The 20,158-nt window shown below is 45.5% G+C and overlaps 1 protein-coding gene across 1 annotated transcript; it reads left to right on the top strand.

The window, feature by feature from the left end:
- Positions 1-294: 294 nt before the first annotated feature.
- Positions 295-3,287, top strand: LOC120844639 (putative nuclease HARBI1). The gene is made up of 4 exons (XM_040216502.2): positions 295-308; positions 436-855; positions 1,517-1,756; positions 3,193-3,287. The coding sequence occupies exons 1-3, from the start codon at positions 295-297 to the stop codon at positions 1,752-1,754; spliced, it is 672 nt and encodes a 223-aa protein (XP_040072436.2). The 3' UTR covers positions 1,755-1,756; positions 3,193-3,287.
- The last annotated feature ends 16,871 nt before the right edge of the window (positions 3,288-20,158 follow it).

The raw sequence follows: 20,158 nt of genomic DNA, 5'->3' as shown, positions 1-20,158 counted from the left end.
TGGCGATCGCAGAGCCCTAAAAACAAAATGTTATTTTTCCCCTTTCAAACACCAATATGAATAGGTTTTAATTCCCATTTAAAAAAAAAAAACAAAAAAAAAAACAGAAGGAACAACTTTTGGTTAATCTAAAGTTTCTCAGTTGTACCTCCCTCTCTACAATGTTAGAAAATGCATTCCTTTACAAGTACTCGCTGTGTTATGAGCTCGTACTTCTCGATAATTTGAACAATGATGAATGAGGCATTTTTTGATCTACCACAACAATTATTATTTTTAAAAGGAGTCCACACAATGTATATACTTTGGTATTTCGAAACAGTAATTGGTCGTATTAAAAAAAAAGTGCTTCTTGTAACTCTTCACAAAGTGGGTGTATGTGACAATAATTTTAGTGCACAGATTCGAGAGCAGACGACAAATGTTTCAATGCAGGTGGCCAAATGAAGCTGAGGCGGCTGAAGTGCAGCAGCAGTTCTTTGAGGTGGCGGGCTTTCCTTCCGTTGTGGGTGCTGTGGATGGTACGCACATTCGGATTCAAGGACCGTCGGACCACGAAGAAGCGTACGTCAACCGCCATGGCTACCACTCCATCAACGTGCAGCTAGTGGTGGACGCTGCATACCAAATTCGCCATGTGGTAGCAAGGTGGCCTGGCAGTGCAAACGACTCCAAGATCTTCAAGAAGAGCGCCCTTTCCGTAAAGCTATCCAATGGAACCTACGACGGCTTGCTGCTGGGCGACAGCGGATATGCGTGCGAGCCATGGCTCATGACACCCTTCCTGGTGCCCTCGTCATCGCCAGAGGAGGAATACAACAAAGCTCACATCACGACCAGGTGTATCGTGGAAAGGTAAGCACATACATTAACATGATTTGTTCATTATCGCCATCTAAGTGGTTCAAATCATTTATATCTTAGTCACATAGAAACCCTCAAGCATTCGTCAGACATTTGGTAGGATGAATGCTGACAAAAATACAGCTAAGTGCATCTAATATGAATGTGAAAGATACATAAACAAAGTTGATGACGGCACTAATTAAATAAAAATGAAGCCTTCAAATAATTTAGTCTTATTCTTTTGCCTTGCTCCCCGCTTAAAATTGGCTAAAAGTGAACTATATCAACTAAAAAAGTGCACGTTACATTCATTTCCGCTTTTTTTACAACGTAGCTTTTAGCTCGAATATTATCTTTGGTTATTTATGGTGCAGAATGCGATTGAGAGAAACCATTCTTTAGCGTCCAATTATTATAATTTTACACTCTTTTCACATATATTGAAGATAATCTAATCAGCCTAACAAGTTTATATCTAACAAATTATGCATAGGTTTAAAAAAAATTCACTATGTTTGTGCAAAAGTGCAGGGGGTGCCATTTGTGCATTCTTCAAAATTTACCTTTGTTTTGATACAAAGATGCGAGGAGCAATCAGAAGTGCCCTCCAATTAAAATGTAAGCCCCTGTAGTTCATTATACATACTGCAGCATCCGGCCACTTTTGCAGGACCATTGGCCAACTGAAAAGAAGGTTTAACTGCCTGCACGCTGAGCTCCGGATGCTACCCAAGAGATGCTGCGACATCGTGGTGGCCTGCTGCATCCTCCACAACCTCGCCAAATGGTTTCCGTGCAGCCTTCCCAGCACTTCCCTGCCAAGTGAGGTTCCCACCGATCCCATAGAAGCAATACGGCCAGACAGCGTGGCAGCCCGAGCTGCTATTGTGGCCCGGTTTTTTTCGTGAATGTAAGTAGACTTATTCCATATTGCGTGACAGGCACTCGCAGACATTATGTTATAAAGTGAATGATTCATCTTTGTTATTTGAACTTGTTAACTGTACCTCTTTCGCATAATGTATTTTAAGGTTGTCTCAAAGAGAACAGTAGGAATGTGACAAGAGGATAAATAAAAACAGCAGTATTTTTATTTGCATACTGAAAGACTACAAGATACTGCATCAAACATAACACCAATGTCACATTGCCAAAAAAGTTATAAAATCATATCACAGTGTTTTTATTTAACAGTTATGTTTGGCAGCAAGTCGCGTAGCATTGCTATACATATACGTAATAACTGCTGCCAGCGCCGGCCCTAGGGGTGGGCTACCTGAGCGGTCAAGGCGCCATGAAACGGGGGGCGCCGCCACGCCCCTCCTTTCAACTTTTTTTTTTTTTTCTTTTTGATTTATATGAGCACGGTGCCCGACACGACGCTATGCGCCGAGAAACTGAGGGAGAGAAGGAGACGAGAGCGGTCGTCAGAACGTCAAGCTCTGATACGAATGATTAGTGGGTAGACTCAAAGCTAGCTGCCTTTGTCTCCATTATGCTCGTCGAACGCGTTAAAAACGCGGAACGCCGACGTCAAGCGTGTGGCTTTCGTATTCGAACGCGTTCAACGAGCGCAGTGGAGACAAAGACATACTCTGATACGAATGATCAGTGGGTAGACTCAAAGCTAAATAGCTTTGAGTCTACCCACTGATCATTCGTATCGGAGCCTAGCGTTCTGACGATCCCTCTCGTCTCCTTCTCTCCCTCACTCTCTCGGCACATATGCTCAATCGCCGTTCGTGTTTAGAATGTGGTTCTCGCCTGACAAAACGCTCCTGTTGGGCCACCACCGGCCACTACTGCATGTTTACTTACAACGTGATGTCGTACCTAGTAGATAGGGGACGATTGAATGGGTTAAAACAGCGCTAAAGACGAAGGACCAGTAAAAGGAAACACACAGACACAGCGCTGATTTGCAACAGAATTTTTACTTCTACGCCATTCAGAAAGTAAGCTTCAAATGGGGGCGTATATAAAAAGGTGGAGTGTGTATGTGTGTGTGTGGGGGGGGGGGGGGGATGAGGCGCATGGCCGGAGTTTGCCCAGAGCTCTTGTGGGTGTATAGCCGGCCCTGACGGCTGCCACTACGAAAAAACGCTTTTTGTTAGTTGTCATGTTCAAGTTTCAAGCTTCAAGTTTCTTAATTTCTAGCTCGAGCTTGAGCTTTTTTAACTTAAATAACTCTGCCTTTTCCGCCCGAGCCATCCGTTGCGCAATCGCAGCCTCCTCGTAATAGTTTTTTGCCGCCGCGGCGGCTGAGATTACTGCTTCAGCGGCTTCCAGTGCCCTCTTAGCGGCTGCTTTGTCAAGCTCAATGTTCTCTGCTTCACACTCTTGCAGTTCCTCACTTCGCCGCTGGAAACGACGCGCAGCCGTCCTGCACCAGCGACTTGGTCGGATGCCTGGAGGAGGGAGGGGCTCGTCTGCCCTAAGGCCAAGGTTTCCGGGCTGGCCAGCCTCCTGCCTAGCAGCCCGTTCGTCCGGTGGCAGCAGAACTTCAGCAGAGCCAATACTGTACAGAACCATGTGGATGCTGGTTTTAGCCGAGTGCGAAAAAGGCACACATTTTGCGTTGTTAAAACAATTCAGTTTCCAGCAGCCCATTTTTGTGTTAGGTATGTTTACGCAGTATTGGGAAAAGTAGTAAGGACTTATCTCGGTTGCAGTTTTGTGCCGCCTGTTTATAGTGAAGCCAGTGTCATTTGAGAAACATCTGTCAATAATCGGTTTCTTCACTCTACCCTCACCTCGAATACATTTTGGTCGGTGTGAAAAGATTACTGAACTTTACCTTACTATACTCACATCATCACTAGGCGATGTACGGCTGGAGGTAATTTCTTTGTTTAGCAGCATGTAGAAATAAGAAATAAGATATTTTTTTGTTCAAATAACTCACGAGTGTATCGCCTGTCCTTCTTTCTGCTTTATTACAATATATGTGCACTCACACACTATAAAAGTGCAAACAGTCCTTTTCGCAAGCTTTCCACAACTTCAAATTCTCCTGGTTTTTGCTACATCGACTGCGCAGAAAAAAAAAAAAAAAAGGCTTCTTATTTGTTGAATTAAAAAGTTTATGTACACCATGTTCCCAAACTGATAAATACATATTTTATGACTTTCTGTTTCCGCTGTTTTCCAGCTACCTTTCAAGTTAATAAAAAAAAAAAAAAAAAAAAAAAGCACGGAAGATTACATAGAAAATACCAATTAAACACTTTTGCAGGTGATAAGCTCCACTGTGCATCCAGAAATTCAGGACTTATCCAGAAACGATTACTGAAAATAGAGATATTGGCAACTGAGCCTCATTGAGCAGCTTGATTTTCCTGAAGATTGAATGAACGCTAGTTGCATACGTCTCGGTGTCGCCGACAATGACGTCATCCAGGCCACCCAAATTCGGCGAGTCCTGCCCAATGACGTCCAGCACAGCCTGGAAGATGGGCGTCACTACGCGCGGGTTGGGGCCAGCACCTGTTGAGTTAAGGCAGAGGAGTGTTCTAAGTGTAAAGACAACAGTCGATGATAGGTCAAGAGCGAAAGCAGAGGAAAATGAAAGGTGGGGAGGAGAAAGCAAGCTAGAGAGAGCCCCCGGGGGGAAACCTCGTCTATTCTACAGAGCCCCCTGATTCCTTTCCCCACCCTCCTTTCTCTCTCCCTTCATTCTTGACCTGTCATCGACTATAGTTTTCTCCCAGTAGACACAACACATCTTTTCCTAGTACTAGCCCTCCACATATTTTACTATATTAGAGTGCCTATGGTGAAGCGTAATAAGCAAATTAAATTTGCATGGGCTTCTTACTCACTCCGGCGCGTGTTTGATTTTATATCCTACGGTTGTTGGTATTATCGAGCTTTCTTTCTTTTTTTTTTTCCTAGTGAAATTTGCTTTATCGCAGGTTCAAGTTCTATACTTTGCCTGACTGCACTCCCACTATGAATGTAGACAAGGCCCTATGAGCTCTATAACATTCTTGGGGGGGGGGGGGGGGGGGTACTCACCAGTTCGTTGTTCATGCGCTCGGAAGAGCGCATACATGTCTCTGGCTTTCTTTACCAACTTCCGCCATGCCTCCTGCAGCTGCCGTGCACTCCGCGGAAAGCTTATGTCATTGACAATATCTTCCCATTCCTGTCTCTTCGTTCGCCAGGTAACTGTGCTGCTGAATTTCTCTAGAATTTGTTGTTTTCGTTCTCCAATTGCTCTAATTAATTCCATTTGTTGATCCAAAGTCATTTTAGGTGTTTGCATTTGAGAGATGGTTTGCGATGTCGACGCCTGACTCATTTTTGCATTCGGTTGTGATCGTCTGCTATTCATACTAAAATTCAACAAGTAATTTGTTAATATTCCAAAACGATTGCCAAAGCGAGATGTAAAGAGTAAAAATATAACTTTTATCACATTCAATGCAAGTAAAAGTATAATCTTTTTTATTTCGGTGTTACGACGTTGTCAGACGTTTGACTTGCTGCCTTGCTTGTAGGATTTCGCGCAATCAATGCATCCACGGCTGTTATTTTGTGTGTGTGTGTGTGTGTGTGTGTATATTTCGGGGAATATATATATATTTTTTAATTGTCACAACTGCGGTTTCTAGTTTTACTAAATAGGAGTCTCCTGTTATTGAAAAGAGTCGTAGCAAGAGCGTTGCGGAGTCATGCGGTTTAGAGAAGCTCGTTTTAGCGAACGCCGTTTTACCGACCCCAGTTTATCGAATCCCTTTGTAGAGAACCCAGTTTAGAGAAAATGGCGATGAGCTTCCTTTTAGCGAATTCGGCCGCCGCGAAGCGGCGTGTATGGCTAAATCAGGTGAGTTAACATTTTTGTAATGAGCCGCCGTAGACTGCCGCCGCGAAGCGGCGGGAGCGCAGCAGGGGGCTTGGGTTAACACGCGCACCAGTGATACACGCGCGAAGTAGGAAAGCCGTTTTTAAATATTGTTCCCTTTTCGATAAACGGCGTTTCTCTAAACTGAGTCTCTTCTTTCTCTAAACCATGCTTCGTTAAAAGGAGCCCGTTCTCTAAAACGTGCTTCGATGAAATGGCATTCGATCAACTGTAGTAAACCCAGAGCGTTGTATATTTAAAAACACATAAAATTGTAGTTGCTGGGAAAGGATGCTTGTTTCGACCCCGTTTTGAGAAAGTCATACCGATGCTGTAATCTTCGTGTCCTTTTAATGAAAATTATGAAACGTTCGTATTTGCGCGTTAACATCGCTTGATCTTGGTTTCCTTTCAATGAACATTATGAAACGATTGTAGTAGGGCGTTAACTTGGCTTGCCGTAATCTTTTTTTCTTCCGGTTTGTCGACCCAACAGGTGGGGCAAACATTAAAAACCGTGTAAGGCGCAGTACTCCAAGTGGATGAGTAGTAAAAAAGATTACACTTAAAAATAAAAAAAAGAAACACGCGCAAAGTTAGCAAAAAAAAAAAAGTATCTACCGCGATTCGAACCCGGAACTTTCCCAACGCGACGACAAGTCCCGGCGCTCTAACCACTCGACCAAACGGCCTTTTTTTTTTTTTTATATCTTTATTACTTGTTTTACAAATACCAGATCACACGATCAGTCATACCTGTATGTACAGTCAAACATGCGCTAAAAGCAACCTATTTACAAACAACTATCACACGTTTCCTTTTTTCTCATTTGGCATCTTGAACATGTGGCCATTAGAAATACCTTAGAGAAAATTACAAAAACTTGTAGTTGAGACATTTGAGCGAAAGTCACTCACGCGCAAGGTACATTTTTATCAAAAATCCGGAAGCCCAAGGCATGCATCAAACATGGGGAACCAGTCAGGTTGGCTTAGTTTTAAAACATAGATACTTCTGACTTGCGCCACTTGTTGTAAAAAAAAGCGATTTCGTGGTGCGTGGTTTCTCCGCATGCCTATCTATCATACGACACTTCCAGAGACTATGTAATCCCAGAAGCGCGAACATGTCATACGGGACGGTCTCGTTTTCTGAAAACGGTAGGAAGCGAAGGCTGTAATCGTTGAGGACTAAGTCTTTTTTTAGCGTGCGTTGTAGCACGTCCCAAAATAAAAACGCGTCATTGCAGTATATAAAACAGTGCTCTATCGTCTCTGGCTTATTACATAATCTACAATTAACTGTCCAGGGAACAAATATTCCCCTTTTTTGGAGATAAGTTTTTACGGGCAAAGTGGACGTATGGAGTTTAAAGAAAAACGTCTTGGTTGACGGAGGCACTCCCATTTTCTTTACTCTTTTAAATACGTCACTGATGGGTTCCAGCGTGAAGCGGGTACGATAAAGTGGAAGAGAAAACAGGCTTTCGGTAATGCTTCTTGACAATTCCTTTCTGGACACACTGAACAGATATTCCAGTGAAAACCTCGCTTTGAGAAAGCTAAATGTGTCTACCACCTCCTTTAGAAAGCCCCAAGGCCTACCTTGGAAAATTTCGCCACTTGAAACAACCAGATAATTTAAACTCTCAGCAAGACGTCGTTGGAGCATTACTCTGAGGAAATCGTGATTGGCATTCTTAAAGAAAAAAAATCGGGAGACCAACTGACGGACAAATACATGGCACAATCCTAAACCGCCATATTCAAGGGGAAGGAAAAGGTTATCCCTTTTTATGGGTTCCCAAGTTGAACACCATATAAACGTAGCAAATATTCGATGAATTTTTTGGATGTTGGTTCGAGAGCAATGAAGTACCTGGAGCACGTACATAAGTTTTGAAGCCAGAAATATATTACAAACGCTGGCTCTAGCGAAAATTGAAATGTCTCTTCCTTTCCACGCGTCTGTTTTTCTTTTCAATGTGGTTGCCAGGGAAGACCAGTAGGTTACGCTACTACGAATTTGTGCGAGCGGTACTCCGAGATAGGTAAGGGGACTCCTGTTCCACGCTATCCCAGCAAAAAAACGGGGTTTCGTGGCCCAGGAACCATACCAGTAACCGTTGCATTTCGATGGGTTTACTGAGGCTCCTGTTACCGCGCAATAATGCGCTGTGAGATCAAGTGCCTTCTCAACGCTTCTCTTGTCCGAACAGAAAAATGCAACATCGTCTGCGTAGGCGAGGACTTTAACCTTAACATTGGCCAGCGAGTATCCTTGAACATCGTCGCTCCTAAGGACGCTAAGGCACAACGGCTCTAAGTACAGGGCGAAAAGAAGCGGGGATAGCGGGCAGCCCTGCCTAACGGAAGATTGTATTTTAATCTCGTCAGATAGCATACCATTTACGATGAGCCTTGTAGAACAATTGAAATAGCATAGCTGGATTCCATCTAAGAGTGTCGCCCCCACGTTGACATGCTTAAGCAACGCAAATAAAAATGAGTGACTCACGCGGTCAAAAGCCTTTGTGAGATCTATCTGTACAAATGCAACCTGGTCACTGTTGTCAGACGCACACTCCAGTACTGAACGGGCAACATGTGCATTCGTTTGAATAGCTCTGCCACGTATCCCGCAGGTTTGGTGTTCACCTACTAGCTTTTCGATTACACTTTGTAGCCTTTCATTGAGCACTTTTGCATAAATTTTATAGTCAACGTTGCAGAGGGAAATAGGTCTATAATTTTCCATGTTTTTCAACATTTCCAAGTTTTTCGTTTTTGGTATTAGTACCGTGTGTCCACGGTAAAAGGAAGGCGGAAGCGCTCGCTGGACATAGGCTTCCTGAAATACGGCGAGTAGAACAGGAGAAATAATGTCTACTTATTTTTTATAAAATCCTCCACTTAGTCCATCAGGCCCAGGCGTTTTACCATTAGGGAGGGATTTGATAACGGCTTTGATTTCATCCAAGGTTATAGGACCGTCGATTAACTCCCGGTCTGTCTTGTCTAGTATCGGCATATGCGATAACAGCTGTTCAACTTCAGCCTTCTCTTTTGTTGGTATTAATTTTCCAAAAATATTTGTGTAAAATTGGTGGAACGATTTCACAATGTCCGCTGTGCCGGTGTGCATTGACCCATTGCTATTTATCTCTACGATTTCTTTTGACAGAGCATATCGCCTTTCGTCGTCCAGAGACCTCTTTGTAGGTTGTTCCCCAAGAAGGAAACGTTTCTTTCGAGAGCGAATTATGGCCCCTCGATACCTTTCTGTTTCATATTTTTGTAGTTGAGCTCGAACCACATTGACATCGTCACTATATACGCCTGGGTTAAGGCATATAGAGTCGTTAAATTCTTAAAGAGTTCACGTTGTTCCTGTTTGTTGATGTAGGATAAGATCGTGGAACGCTCGATTGCGTGGTTTTTCACCTCCTGTTTAAAGAAATCCCATTTAGCAAATATATGCATGCCTACGTTTTTTTGTATGTCCGACAAAACTATGGGAATCTTTTTTGAGAAAGAATCATCGCTTAGAAGTTTCAGGTTTAACTTCCAGAAGTCCCACTGTTGACAAACACATCGGTGTCTCTGCGGACCAAAACAAGTTGATACCAAGCAATGATCAGAAAAGAACACCGGTTTAACGTGGTAGTCGCTCATTGAGTCAATTATAAAGCCCGAGACATAAATTCTGTCTAACCGAGCGTGAGAGATTCCTTGGAAATGAGTGTAACGTATTGGTTCACCTTTTCTATAAGCCACATAAACGAGGTTATGCTCTTGAAGCATGCTCTGAAGAGCCGTTGCACTTCTATCATACCTAGTCTGCGATACCGATCGATCGTCTGCACTACAAACACAATTAAAGTCTCCCATTGTAACTAACGCTCTATTAGTCTCAAAAAGCGATGGTAAAATTTCAAAGAATGATGTTCTTTCCTTCGGGCTATTGGGAGCGTAAAGACAAATGAAGCGCCAATTTATCTGTCTAAAGCTAAGGTCACAAGAAATAAGACGCCCTTCGAGGTCGGTCAAAACGGAAACTGATGACAAATCAAGCTCTTTACGAAAGAAGAGAAAACACCCAGCGGAGAGACCTGAAGCTTGACTAACGCAAATTTCATAATCCTTCATAAAGGGTTCTAACGCTTCAGCAATACTCTCATCTGAAGATAGCTTCGTCTCCTGTACCGCTGCGACGTCAACTTTCTCCTCTTTAAAAAGGCGCAGCAGCTGATACTGTTTCCTTTTAGAGCTCAGACCTCTTACATTTAAGGTCGTGAAATGTAAAGGAAGGGCGGCAGACATTGGGAAGTTTAGGGCGTACTCAAGTCACCGCTTAGGCTGTCCTCGGTCACCTTGAGGTTTGCCGGCGGTTTGGCGTATGGCTTGAGTCGGGTTCCAGCCTGCTTGCGTTCTTTCATGGCTCGCGTTGGAGGGAGCCCATCAGCAGACGGACTGTTGGTCGGTCCACCCATGACAGCAACGTCTGGCACTTGAGCTGGCTGAGGTGCCTCAACGGGCGGTTCGGTGACTTCGGGCTTTGCACCGATCTCAGCGGTGTCCTGCTCTCGCCTTGTAGCATCTTCCTCGACTATCGTTGAGTCTGATGTCATAGACGAAGCGTCGTCTTCGTCTGGCGGTGGAGGTGGCTCAGGGAGGCCACCAGGGTCGTCTTTGCGTTCACTGGTACTGGGAACTTTGCTTGGAGGCTCTTGTTCGATGTACTTGGCGAACGTTTCGGCCGGCGGGGCGTGACCCGAAGCGTCGACGACCTCGGAGGCGTCCATCAGGAGTTCCGACTGCTCTTCCGTCTCACGGGACATTTTGCCACGAAGCTTGCTTGCGTAAGATGTGACGCAAGCATCCGCGATGTGTCCGTAGATACCGCATTTGTAGCAGCGCGGTGTTCTGCACTGCCGTCGAATGTGTCCGACCCTGTTGCACCTGAGGCACAAAGGAGGTCTTCCTGGTACGATGACGAGCGTCTGCATGCCGTACACCTGAAGTAGGTGAGGAATCTTTTCTGTCGACGTTCCTTCGTGCAGGGTGATGTTTACCTCCCTGTTCAGGGTGTCCATGTGCTCCATTCCTGGGCAGCGCCACTTCTCTCGATGAACGCTACGTACTGTGCCGAAAGGCGTCATAGCTTCGACGACGCGCCCGTCTTCGAGATGGTCCGGAAGCCACAGGAGCTTCATCTTGAGGTCCCGTGTGTTTGGGTCGATCACCAGGCATTTCTTGCCTTTAACGAGCAGCTCGCCACGGCGGCAAAGCTTTTCTTTGGCGAGAGCGTTGACGCAGGTGACCATCCATACATGGCCCATCTGGAATTGTCCGGTAGCTTTTATGTCTTTTAGGTCTATAACTTCTTTCAGAGCATCACGGAAGTCCGGTGCCGTGTAAGGCCTAGCGGTCATGTCGGCGTGAAGAAATACAGAATTCAGAACGAGGTTACCGGTTGGCAGACGAGGAAGCGTGATCCTGTACTCACTTGAGTTGACATTCGACGATTCAATATTACCTCGGCCAGAGGCCGATGCGGTGTTTCCACCAGAGCTCATTTTTTCGCAGCCGTTCCAAACGGCCTCTTCTTCTTCCCCCACCCGACCAAACGGCCGATGCTTTACTTCGCTGGCACATATATATAAATACACAACCGCCGCTTTTGTTTAGCGTGATTTTTCCTTTATTTTGGTTTATATTTACGTTCCCTGGCCGTAACTTTACCTGCCGCTCCTAACGTATGATGGGGCGGTCAATTGGACCTCAGTTGAAAGCCTGTGCAGTCAGTTTCTGCGAGCGAAATTAGACTTTTGTACTCGAAGCGACACGGATTTCTCCGCCATTAGGAAGGGACGCTAGGTACTTTCTTGTCCCCAAGGAGCTGGTCACGTGACAGAAAAATCCCTCCTGGCCGCGGCCGCGTCCGCAGCCGCAAGATGAGCAAACCGGCCCAGGCCTCTGCCAGGCGTCGGATGGCCGCGCTCTGCCCACAGCGCCCTTACCGGCGTGCTTGCACATCGCGACAATCCCCATTCGTGTACACCCTAGCTTAGGCGCGAAAAACACGGGCGAAACGAGACAGGAAAACAAGACAACGTTCTCATTCTTCCTTTTTTTTCTTGTCTTACCCATTTTTTGTCCCATAAAAGTTGCATGAGAGACGGCGAGGCGTCAACATCACTAGGTAAAGAGAGGTAAAAAAATAAAAACAAAGAAAACAACAACGACAAGAGGGCGATGACAGAAGGTATAGAGGACACGCAGGTAAAAAACAAAAAAAAATATTAGACGAAAACATGGTGAAAAAGAGAAGAAAAAAAATGCAATAAACAAAAGCGGGGATGGTGACTGACACGGCCACGAGAACAAGGAGCGCGGGGGCTCCGGGCAATAAACGCATGGCGACGCGTTCGTATAGCGGCAATATCGGTGTTCGCCGGGCGTTCTTTTGGCGGGGAGGAATTGTACGGGACAGGGAGGGGGACGACACACAATGTTCGTCTCGAACACCTGTTGACCAATTTCCTGCCGTGTTCGCCATTGTGCGCGACGTTGGAAGCCGTCCCGACCAGATTCCGATTGAAGCGAGAAGGCCGGCATTCCCAATGGTCCCCCCCCCCCCGCCCTCCCCACTTCCCTTTTATGAGCCTTTATGCGGCCGCTGTGGACGGACGCGAGTAATTTGGGTTAGAGGGTACGTCGCTGATATGCGTCGTCGTCGTCGTCCTGAATCCGGGGTTGCGGTGTGTAGTCGTAGCTGAGCCATGTGAGCGAAGGATTGTCGCTTTTTTGTATTCTCTGTGTACATGAATTGGCGCGCAGTGATCGGGACCGGGGTATCTCTAACGCGAGCGAGTGTTCTAAAATATGTCTTCTGCGCCGCATCGAAACGTAAAGAGGGGAAAGCCAATCGAAGAGCAACTTAGGGATCGCGTGGAGAACGCCCAATGACAAGGCAGCCAAGCTCGCGCCGTGATTGGTTGAGGTCGGGTTAGGTTAGGTTAGGTTAGTTTAGATTAGGTTATTTTAGGTTAGGTTAGGTTAGGTTAGGTTAGGTTAGGTTAGGTTAGTTTAGGTTAGTTTCGCTTAGGTTAGTTCATGGTAGGTGAGTTTGTGTTAGGTTAGGTAAGGTACGTCGGTGCATTTCGAGGGTAAACAAACGCTCGAAGTAATCAAGGAGTGGACGATCTTGCACGCAGTATTTTTTGTTTTCCGCGCAATGGCGGGAAAATGAGCCGCCTTAAATTTCTTTACGATATACTCATTTGTGATGGATAACATCTAATTTCAAATTACGTACAACGTAATGCCAACAAGTTTACGTGCATTAAAAAAAAGAAGTGCAGGCCTATGATAAAATACATATGGACTTTTTTTTTTGTCGTGGGGCAATTTTTTAGGTTCCCAATGGCAGTGCTTCCCAAACTCTGCTGACCTGCGACCCGTCAAAAATATAAAATAATGTGTCGCACTCGCCCTACTCCCCCTGTTTTTGGGGATGCCACACGTTGTTACAGCGAAGGACTCACATGTGAGATTTTTTCGTGTGCTTTGACAAAAAAACCCACGCGCGCGTTTTATCACCGTTCGTGCACGCGTGATCATTCATCACGGTGTTTTGACACAATTGTTTCATTAAGAAAACCGCAAAACAAGCGTCAACACCACGGGATGGATGATAGGGCGCCCGCGAACGATGATGAACACGTAGTGCTCCCCGCATGCGTTTTTCAGTAAAGATTGCGGTTGCAGGAGTACGAAGTGTGGAGTGACGTCACTAACCCCGCTAACAATGAGAAGCACGCAGCTCTCCCCGCATGCGTTTCGCGGTAAAGATTTGAGTTGCATATGCTGCCGCGGCAACGGTAGCCTGCGAAGTCTTTCGTACTTAAGAAAGGTTTTGTACAGTGTGTTTAATTTTCTCTTCAATCGTTTGGTATAGACCCTTTTGCTGTTTCCGAACGTGAACTCCCGCTTGCGTCCCAAGCGACTACCGGTCTCACCGTCTTTGCAAGCCTGTTGAGCTTGCTTACGTCACCAGTGCTAGAAAGCATAAATGCTACACTGAAAACCAATTTGGAGATTTAACGAGGGCTTTTTTCGGTTGTACAATATTACGCCACGGAGCAGGGAAGTTGGTTTCCAAGAATACTCGAAACATTTTAACGGATCTCGCACGCCTTTGTTCCTTTGGAGTTCACCTGGAGAATTGGCGGTTATACGGTTCACCTACTTTTCAAGCAGTAGTGTTAAGGTGGCCCTTGTTCATTCTTTTTATAAAGCGGAAGTTCGCTGGCACGTCAAAGACTGGAGCATTAGCTGGTGTCGTTTGTCATAAAGAGAGTCTAGAGTGCAGTGGGCAGTCGTTGCAGGTGATACATCACCTTCGCTGGCCAACTACCTTTACAGTGTGGATTGGAACCTTAACATTTTTTTCTTTTATTTTCCTGCAGAGAGTGAATAAGCAAAATATAAAAACCGTCGGGAAAGAAAAAGAATAAATTTTGCATGTTACAAGGACCGATTGTTCCGAAAGCTGCTTTCACACTGCTTCATACTGAAGTGAGACACTGCTTAAGACGCTCTTTTGTGAGCGTCCTCTCTCGTTTGTCAGAGAAATACCGCCCGTTGACATGTTCTAAGTGTTCATGTGCACGAAGCAAACATGTTTCGAACATGCTTGGGGTGTTCCCGCAGAAAAGTTTGTCAACATTCCTGCAGCAAACAACGTGTCTTTTGTATCATGTACGAGCGGTATGACCTAACGACTAAATTGGGCTCGTTTGTTACAGAGCAGTTTGTTCGAAACAAGGGTGGAGTTTGGACAGTGCGACTCTAAGTTCCGGGTTCATGTTGAGGTTCGACGTGTACTTTGTTTCCATCGACGACACCGACCAAAGAAAAGGTAGTTCTTTTTTACAGCATTGCCGTTTTGCGCTAGGATCTGGAAAACAATGCGTGCACGGATGTTGACAGAAAACTCCCCATTGGTCGTGGCAAGTGTGATTAATTAAAAATAAAAATAAGGTGCAACCAGCGTGAGTCAGCCTTCCTTGGCATGATTAGATAGTGGGTTCCTGACCCCTTGTTGTCATCTCTAGGCATCGTCCTCGAGGTCTTCCTAGAAGTGGTCCTTGAGGTCGTCCTAGGCACCGTCCTAGACTTCGTAAAAATAACAGCTTCGCTGGTCCTCCATCTTCAATTGAAGTAGAAGGGCTCTACGATGTTTTTCCCTTCAAGTTCACGAGTCGCTTTGCGATTCCGTTGTGAGCCCCCGGTTTCGTAAGCCTGCCCAGTGTCAACCGAAGCCCGCGCAACGTAGCGGAACGCGAGAGGTGGAAGCCACGCTCAAACCGCAGTGGCTGAGAGAGACATCCCCACGTCGAGGTTCTCGAGTCACGCCACGACGATTCCGCCCCACGTTTGATGCAACCCCATCGCAGTGAGAAACGAACAAAAAAGGGAGAAAGCTCCCGCCTGTTTCTACACGGTTCCTCGCGTGTGCGTGCCGCTGCTGGACCGCCTGCGTGGAAAGGGGCCCCGGCCTCTTGGAGACAGGGAGCCTCGATCGCGGGTGTCGCGTTGCTGTGCCGGAATTTCAATTTGCGCCCGAGAATCGGAATCCGGAGGTTTGCCTTTCGGTGGCGTGATCGGTGCGGCCCCGGGCTTGCTCTCTCCCCCTTGTCTTTTTCCCCGGTCGGGTCGCGGGCTCTCTTGTTTCAAGCCGACGAGATGATGGAGGGACGAGTGTGCGACTTCTGTTCAACACGGAGGTCCCAATTAGGATACGAGGGTGGCTCGGACCAGTCTGTCTCTTAGGACACGCGAGGGCAGATGAACGACTGAAAGAGGGGGCTCTCGTTCGAGGAGACCCTTTCTGATTTTGAGCGTCTTCGAGTGGCTCGAATATCGGTCTGAAGGCCCATTCAGACAGAAGGCTTAGCCTTTTTTTAGGTTGCGTTATATGTAGGACTGACCGTCCATTAACTATTGTAATCCCATTAATCGCCTCCCTTTAATCGATAAATCAATCGATTAATCGTTTTTTTATTCCCACGCATAATAGTTAAAAAAGGAAGAAAAAAATACATTTTTTACGTTTCCTGATTGTGTGATAAACGGGGCAATCTACAATTTCGGATTTTTTTTTTTCAATGTTAAGAACAACCAAAAGACACCCACACTCGCAAATTATTACTTTAACCGCAGAGGCAGTGAGGTTCGTTGATATTCTCCGCTATTAGCGAACTCCTTTCATTAATCCCAAGAGTCTCCGCTGCGCTAAACCGACTCTAGCACGGCATTGGGTTGGCTGGGACACGTATGCCATTCTCCACTTGTTTGGAGTTACAAGTCTCAGCCCTACAGTTTACTTCAGGTCAAAATTTCACCTAAATGTTACCTTCACGCAGGTGCATCCGTCCACGTCTGCGTGGTGAAAGCGTTCGAGTTCTACTTGTGTTTTGTTTGTCGAAATGTAACCGATTAACCGGTGAATCGACTTGACTATAGACGCTTTACACACGCGCCAGAATACAACCGCCATTGCTGACCTTCTCTTGTTTTACCTAGTTTTACCGAGATACCGAGCCACTGAAACTGGTGTGGACGAGCCTCCACAAAGGCCAATGCTGGGGAGCAAGACAGAATAAAATCTAAGATGTCAATAACCTGGCCTGCTATGGGAATAATGAAGTTAAGTGAACGTAATAAGGGGGAACAAAAACTGAAGGTCAGTTATGGCGGCGCCCATGCACATCTGCTGCAAAGCGTCTATAGCGCACACCAGCTCGGAGCACGTGGAGCGAAAGCTCGCGCTGCAGAACCCAGAGATGCTGGGCTCAATCCCCACCCCTGCCCGTTTCGATCTGGACGAGCATCATACCGGCGTGCGGTCGTGTATAACTACTGCGTGGTGCAGGTTCAAGACCCCAGGCTACCGGTTGTACTGCACTGGCTAAACTGCTCATCCCGTCCCGTCCCCTGTCTTTACGTATATAACTCTTTCTAAACCTACATCATTACCAACGCGCTCACTAACAAGTGTACAGCAAGTGACTCGTCGCAACTTTGAAATGGCTGACCAACTACACACTGTCTAAATATCCACACAACCCCAATTATTATTAGTTGAATCGATGAAGTGCCCAGCCCAAGTTTTAAGTCACCGGAATATTTGTGCCTCAAATGTCGCATTCAAGCAGACGTAGGCTTTCGTAATCGAATGCAGGGTAAACAGACGGTGCTGTTTGAACCGGCAGTAAAGGCTGGTTCATACATTTGTGTCTGTTGCGTCCAGAGAAACTAAAACGACAGCCACTATTAAAAAAAAAAAAAGTCAACTTAAAGGCCAACTACCACACACGAGATTCTGCAAGGCAGAAGATCCTCCTCATCATGGGGGAGGAGGAAACAGGCAACGGTGGACAGAGTAGAAAAGGGGAGAGGAGGAAGCGGGGATGGAAAGCGCAAACTGGTCGTCGGTCTTTAAGTCGAAACCCCACCCTCGGTTAGTGTGATTCTGAACCAACAGATGGCGATGGGATCGCTTTCCGGACCTGAAGATGAACACAATAAATCGTGTGTGGTGGCGCTTCGATACAGTGTGATATTTTTCTTTCTTCTGAAACTTACATCTTTGCCCGTTCACTTGTTTCTCAATGCGGAAGGTTTCTGCGGAACGTGGACCCACTGCGTCAGTTCTCGTGCAAAGGAATCTGTTAGCTACGGTCCCACGCTATGAGCTCGCGTCTCCAGCAAATGTGTTCAGAACAAAACGTGAAAATCGTCCTGGGCTTATGGCAAGGCAGATGCACGACAATAGAACCAACTCGACGAAACATTGAGATCGGTGGTGCGCATTTGTCCCCCACGGGGATTTCGGAAGCCAATTACACATTTTTTTATATTGGTCAGATTCGTATGACGAGTCGATCGTTTTGTCGTGCACGTGTTTGACACTTTATGGATTTCCATAATAAATGTGATGACGTAATAGACATGGGTTTCCGGAATTCTTGTTTGAGGAATTAAATACTTCAAGAAGTAAAAACAAAGAAACTATTGCCTTTTGGTCAGGTGTCTCATTTTAAGTCACCGCGATTGTTATTTTGACCGTGAAACCTGAAAACTCAAAAAAGAACGAGACTAGCCTCAGCTGTTGTAGATTTTCAATTTGGTAAGCACGAAGGACTGTCACAAAAGTTTCATGTTTACAACATAACAAGAGTAATGCCAATTTTAAAGAATAACACTATTAAATAATCAAAATTCCTTTTAGCACTGAGTGCAGGGACAGTTGAAATGACTGTAGGCTATCAATTATTTTAATTTTATGGATCGCTATCACAGAGTTTAAGCAATTTATCAATATTCTTTCGGTGACTTGTGAGAACCAAATAGTGGTGTGCATAAAAAAATATCCAAGAGGTGGAGTGTGACGTTATGTTAAATATTGTGTGCACTCGGCTTCGCACATCGCGCGCGCTGATGAAGACTGGAAAAGCGCTACATTTTACACATTTGAGCGCATCGAAAGCTAAAACTTCTACATGTACTTCGCGGGCTGCAATACTTGCATTTCCATAGAATTTTATTACATTCTGGCGTGGTTTAGGCTGTGTTTCCTGCTTCCTTGCACTAGATCATACATCGAGTGGAAGGACTCTAACTCTGGGTTGCTGAAAAAAATCCACGAGCTACGGCTGACAATCTTCAGAAGTGTGCTAAGCTGGGCTAGTTGGTATGAATACAAGGTGAACAGTACAGCGCATAAAAATGCAAGGACAAAGAAAAGGAAGATGCACGCAATGCAAGCGCTGGCTTGTAACTGAGCTTATACACAAAAGAAAAAAGAAGAAAACCTGCTAAAAGTCAGTCAGTCCAGAGCGTGCCACTCACCACACAACACCAGCTAACTAACATGTCAATGTTTGACTATTTCTTTCACTATTGCCTTTGGAAAGCTTGATGACATAATTGTGGAATCAAAACTAGCCGCTTGAAAGTCATCTAGTGCGGCTTATGGAATGGATACGAGAACTGCGTGAGCACTAGACTTCGACTCGTAACAACCAATGCCTCGGCGGACACTCGGGCAGTGGCTCGTGTCCAACCACTGCGGTAGAACATAGAATATAAAACATAGCTTTATTTGAAGAAAATACATTTCTGAATGTACAATAGCGAGCCGCGGGTGAAAGCCTCAGCGGCTTGTGGTCAAGGCTCGGCAGGTGGCGATACAAAAGAAGAACACATTGTAGTAAGGTACGTTCCAAAAAAATGGAAAGATTTATTTGACTTTTAAAATATACACGTTCTCGGAATCACAAAGTCAATTTGTAAAGCTCAAGAGAAAAAAAAATGCTTGGTACACAAAAAAAAAAAAAAAAAAGAAGCTTCACCCCACAGCTTCAAATTCCGTAATGCTTTCCTGAGCTTTTCCCTCGAAGTTGTGGAGTGAAAGGATTCCGGTAGACTGTTAAATATTTGTGGAACGTAATACACTCTCGTGCTCTCAGCATACCTCGTTCTGATACGCGGTATTCAAAACCGAAGCTATGGCCTCATAGGGCGCTGCGCAATGTAGGCCACAATAAAACTAGAGTTCCAGAAATGGCGAAGGACGACAGTTTCCCTAAAAGGCCCCAAAAAGATGGCAGACGGTGCTCTTGAAATATACACGCGCTTGAGACATCTGGCCTGTCGAAAGAAACACTTAGCAAGGAGTCAATTCTTGCACGCCAGAAGAGGGGACACCCCATAAAGATGGTAACACCGTATCGCAAATAGCAGTAAGTCAAAGCATGGGTTAACCAGCTTTAGCGCAAAAAAAGGCAGAAACATTTTAATATTATACAGACAACAGGCAACATTTCTTCATTTTTTACAAAACACGTCATATGTGTGCACCACGACAAATCACTGTCGGAAAGTTTATCCTCGCGATGTCACACGTCGCGTCACTCCACAAGAAACCCTTTTCCGCTAAATTTAGCGGTAAATTTTACCCTCGTGATGTCACACGTGACGTCACGTCTGACGTCGGACGTGACCCTCCTCTCCTCACCGTTCCCCCCTCCTCCCCAAGAGCTGCGCCCTCATTCGGCGTTACAGAGAATCGTAAACGTCTTTCATTTTTTGCACTTACAGTAAATGCCGCTAAGCCTTATACCAAGCGTTGATAACTTGCAAAAATATCCATCAGTTTTCCCCCTCCGCGTAATGGCAGACGCGGAAAAAAAAACAGCTTTCTCCTCTTCAGCTCGTAATTAGAACAAGCGGCCACGTAATTTTACGCTATTATATGCGGCCAGTGTTCATCATAGTCGTGCGCTTTGGTTGGCAAAGCATAGAACATGGGCTGGGCTTGAGATATGCTTAGGGTTAGACTATTAGCGTCTTTAATTAAACGCGAGTCGTTACCCGGATGTTTGGCGATGCTGA

The sequence above is a fragment of the Ixodes scapularis genome, unplaced genomic scaffold (genome assembly GCF_016920785.2).
Source record: "Ixodes scapularis isolate PalLabHiFi unplaced genomic scaffold, ASM1692078v2 PGA_scaffold13__105_contigs__length_92229423, whole genome shotgun sequence".
Taxonomy (NCBI): domain Eukaryota; kingdom Metazoa; phylum Arthropoda; class Arachnida; order Ixodida; family Ixodidae; genus Ixodes; species Ixodes scapularis.
Note: the sequence above shows the minus strand (reverse complement) of the source record. Positions and strands in the feature narration are given on the sequence as shown.

Bases quoted from the DNA above. Each gene is read 5' to 3' on its own strand.
- LOC120844639 (XM_040216502.2), top strand. The intron at 856-1,516 runs GTAAGCACATAC...CCACTTTTGCAG, and splicing joins ACCAGGTGTATCGTGGAAAG to GACCATTGGCCAACTGAAAA.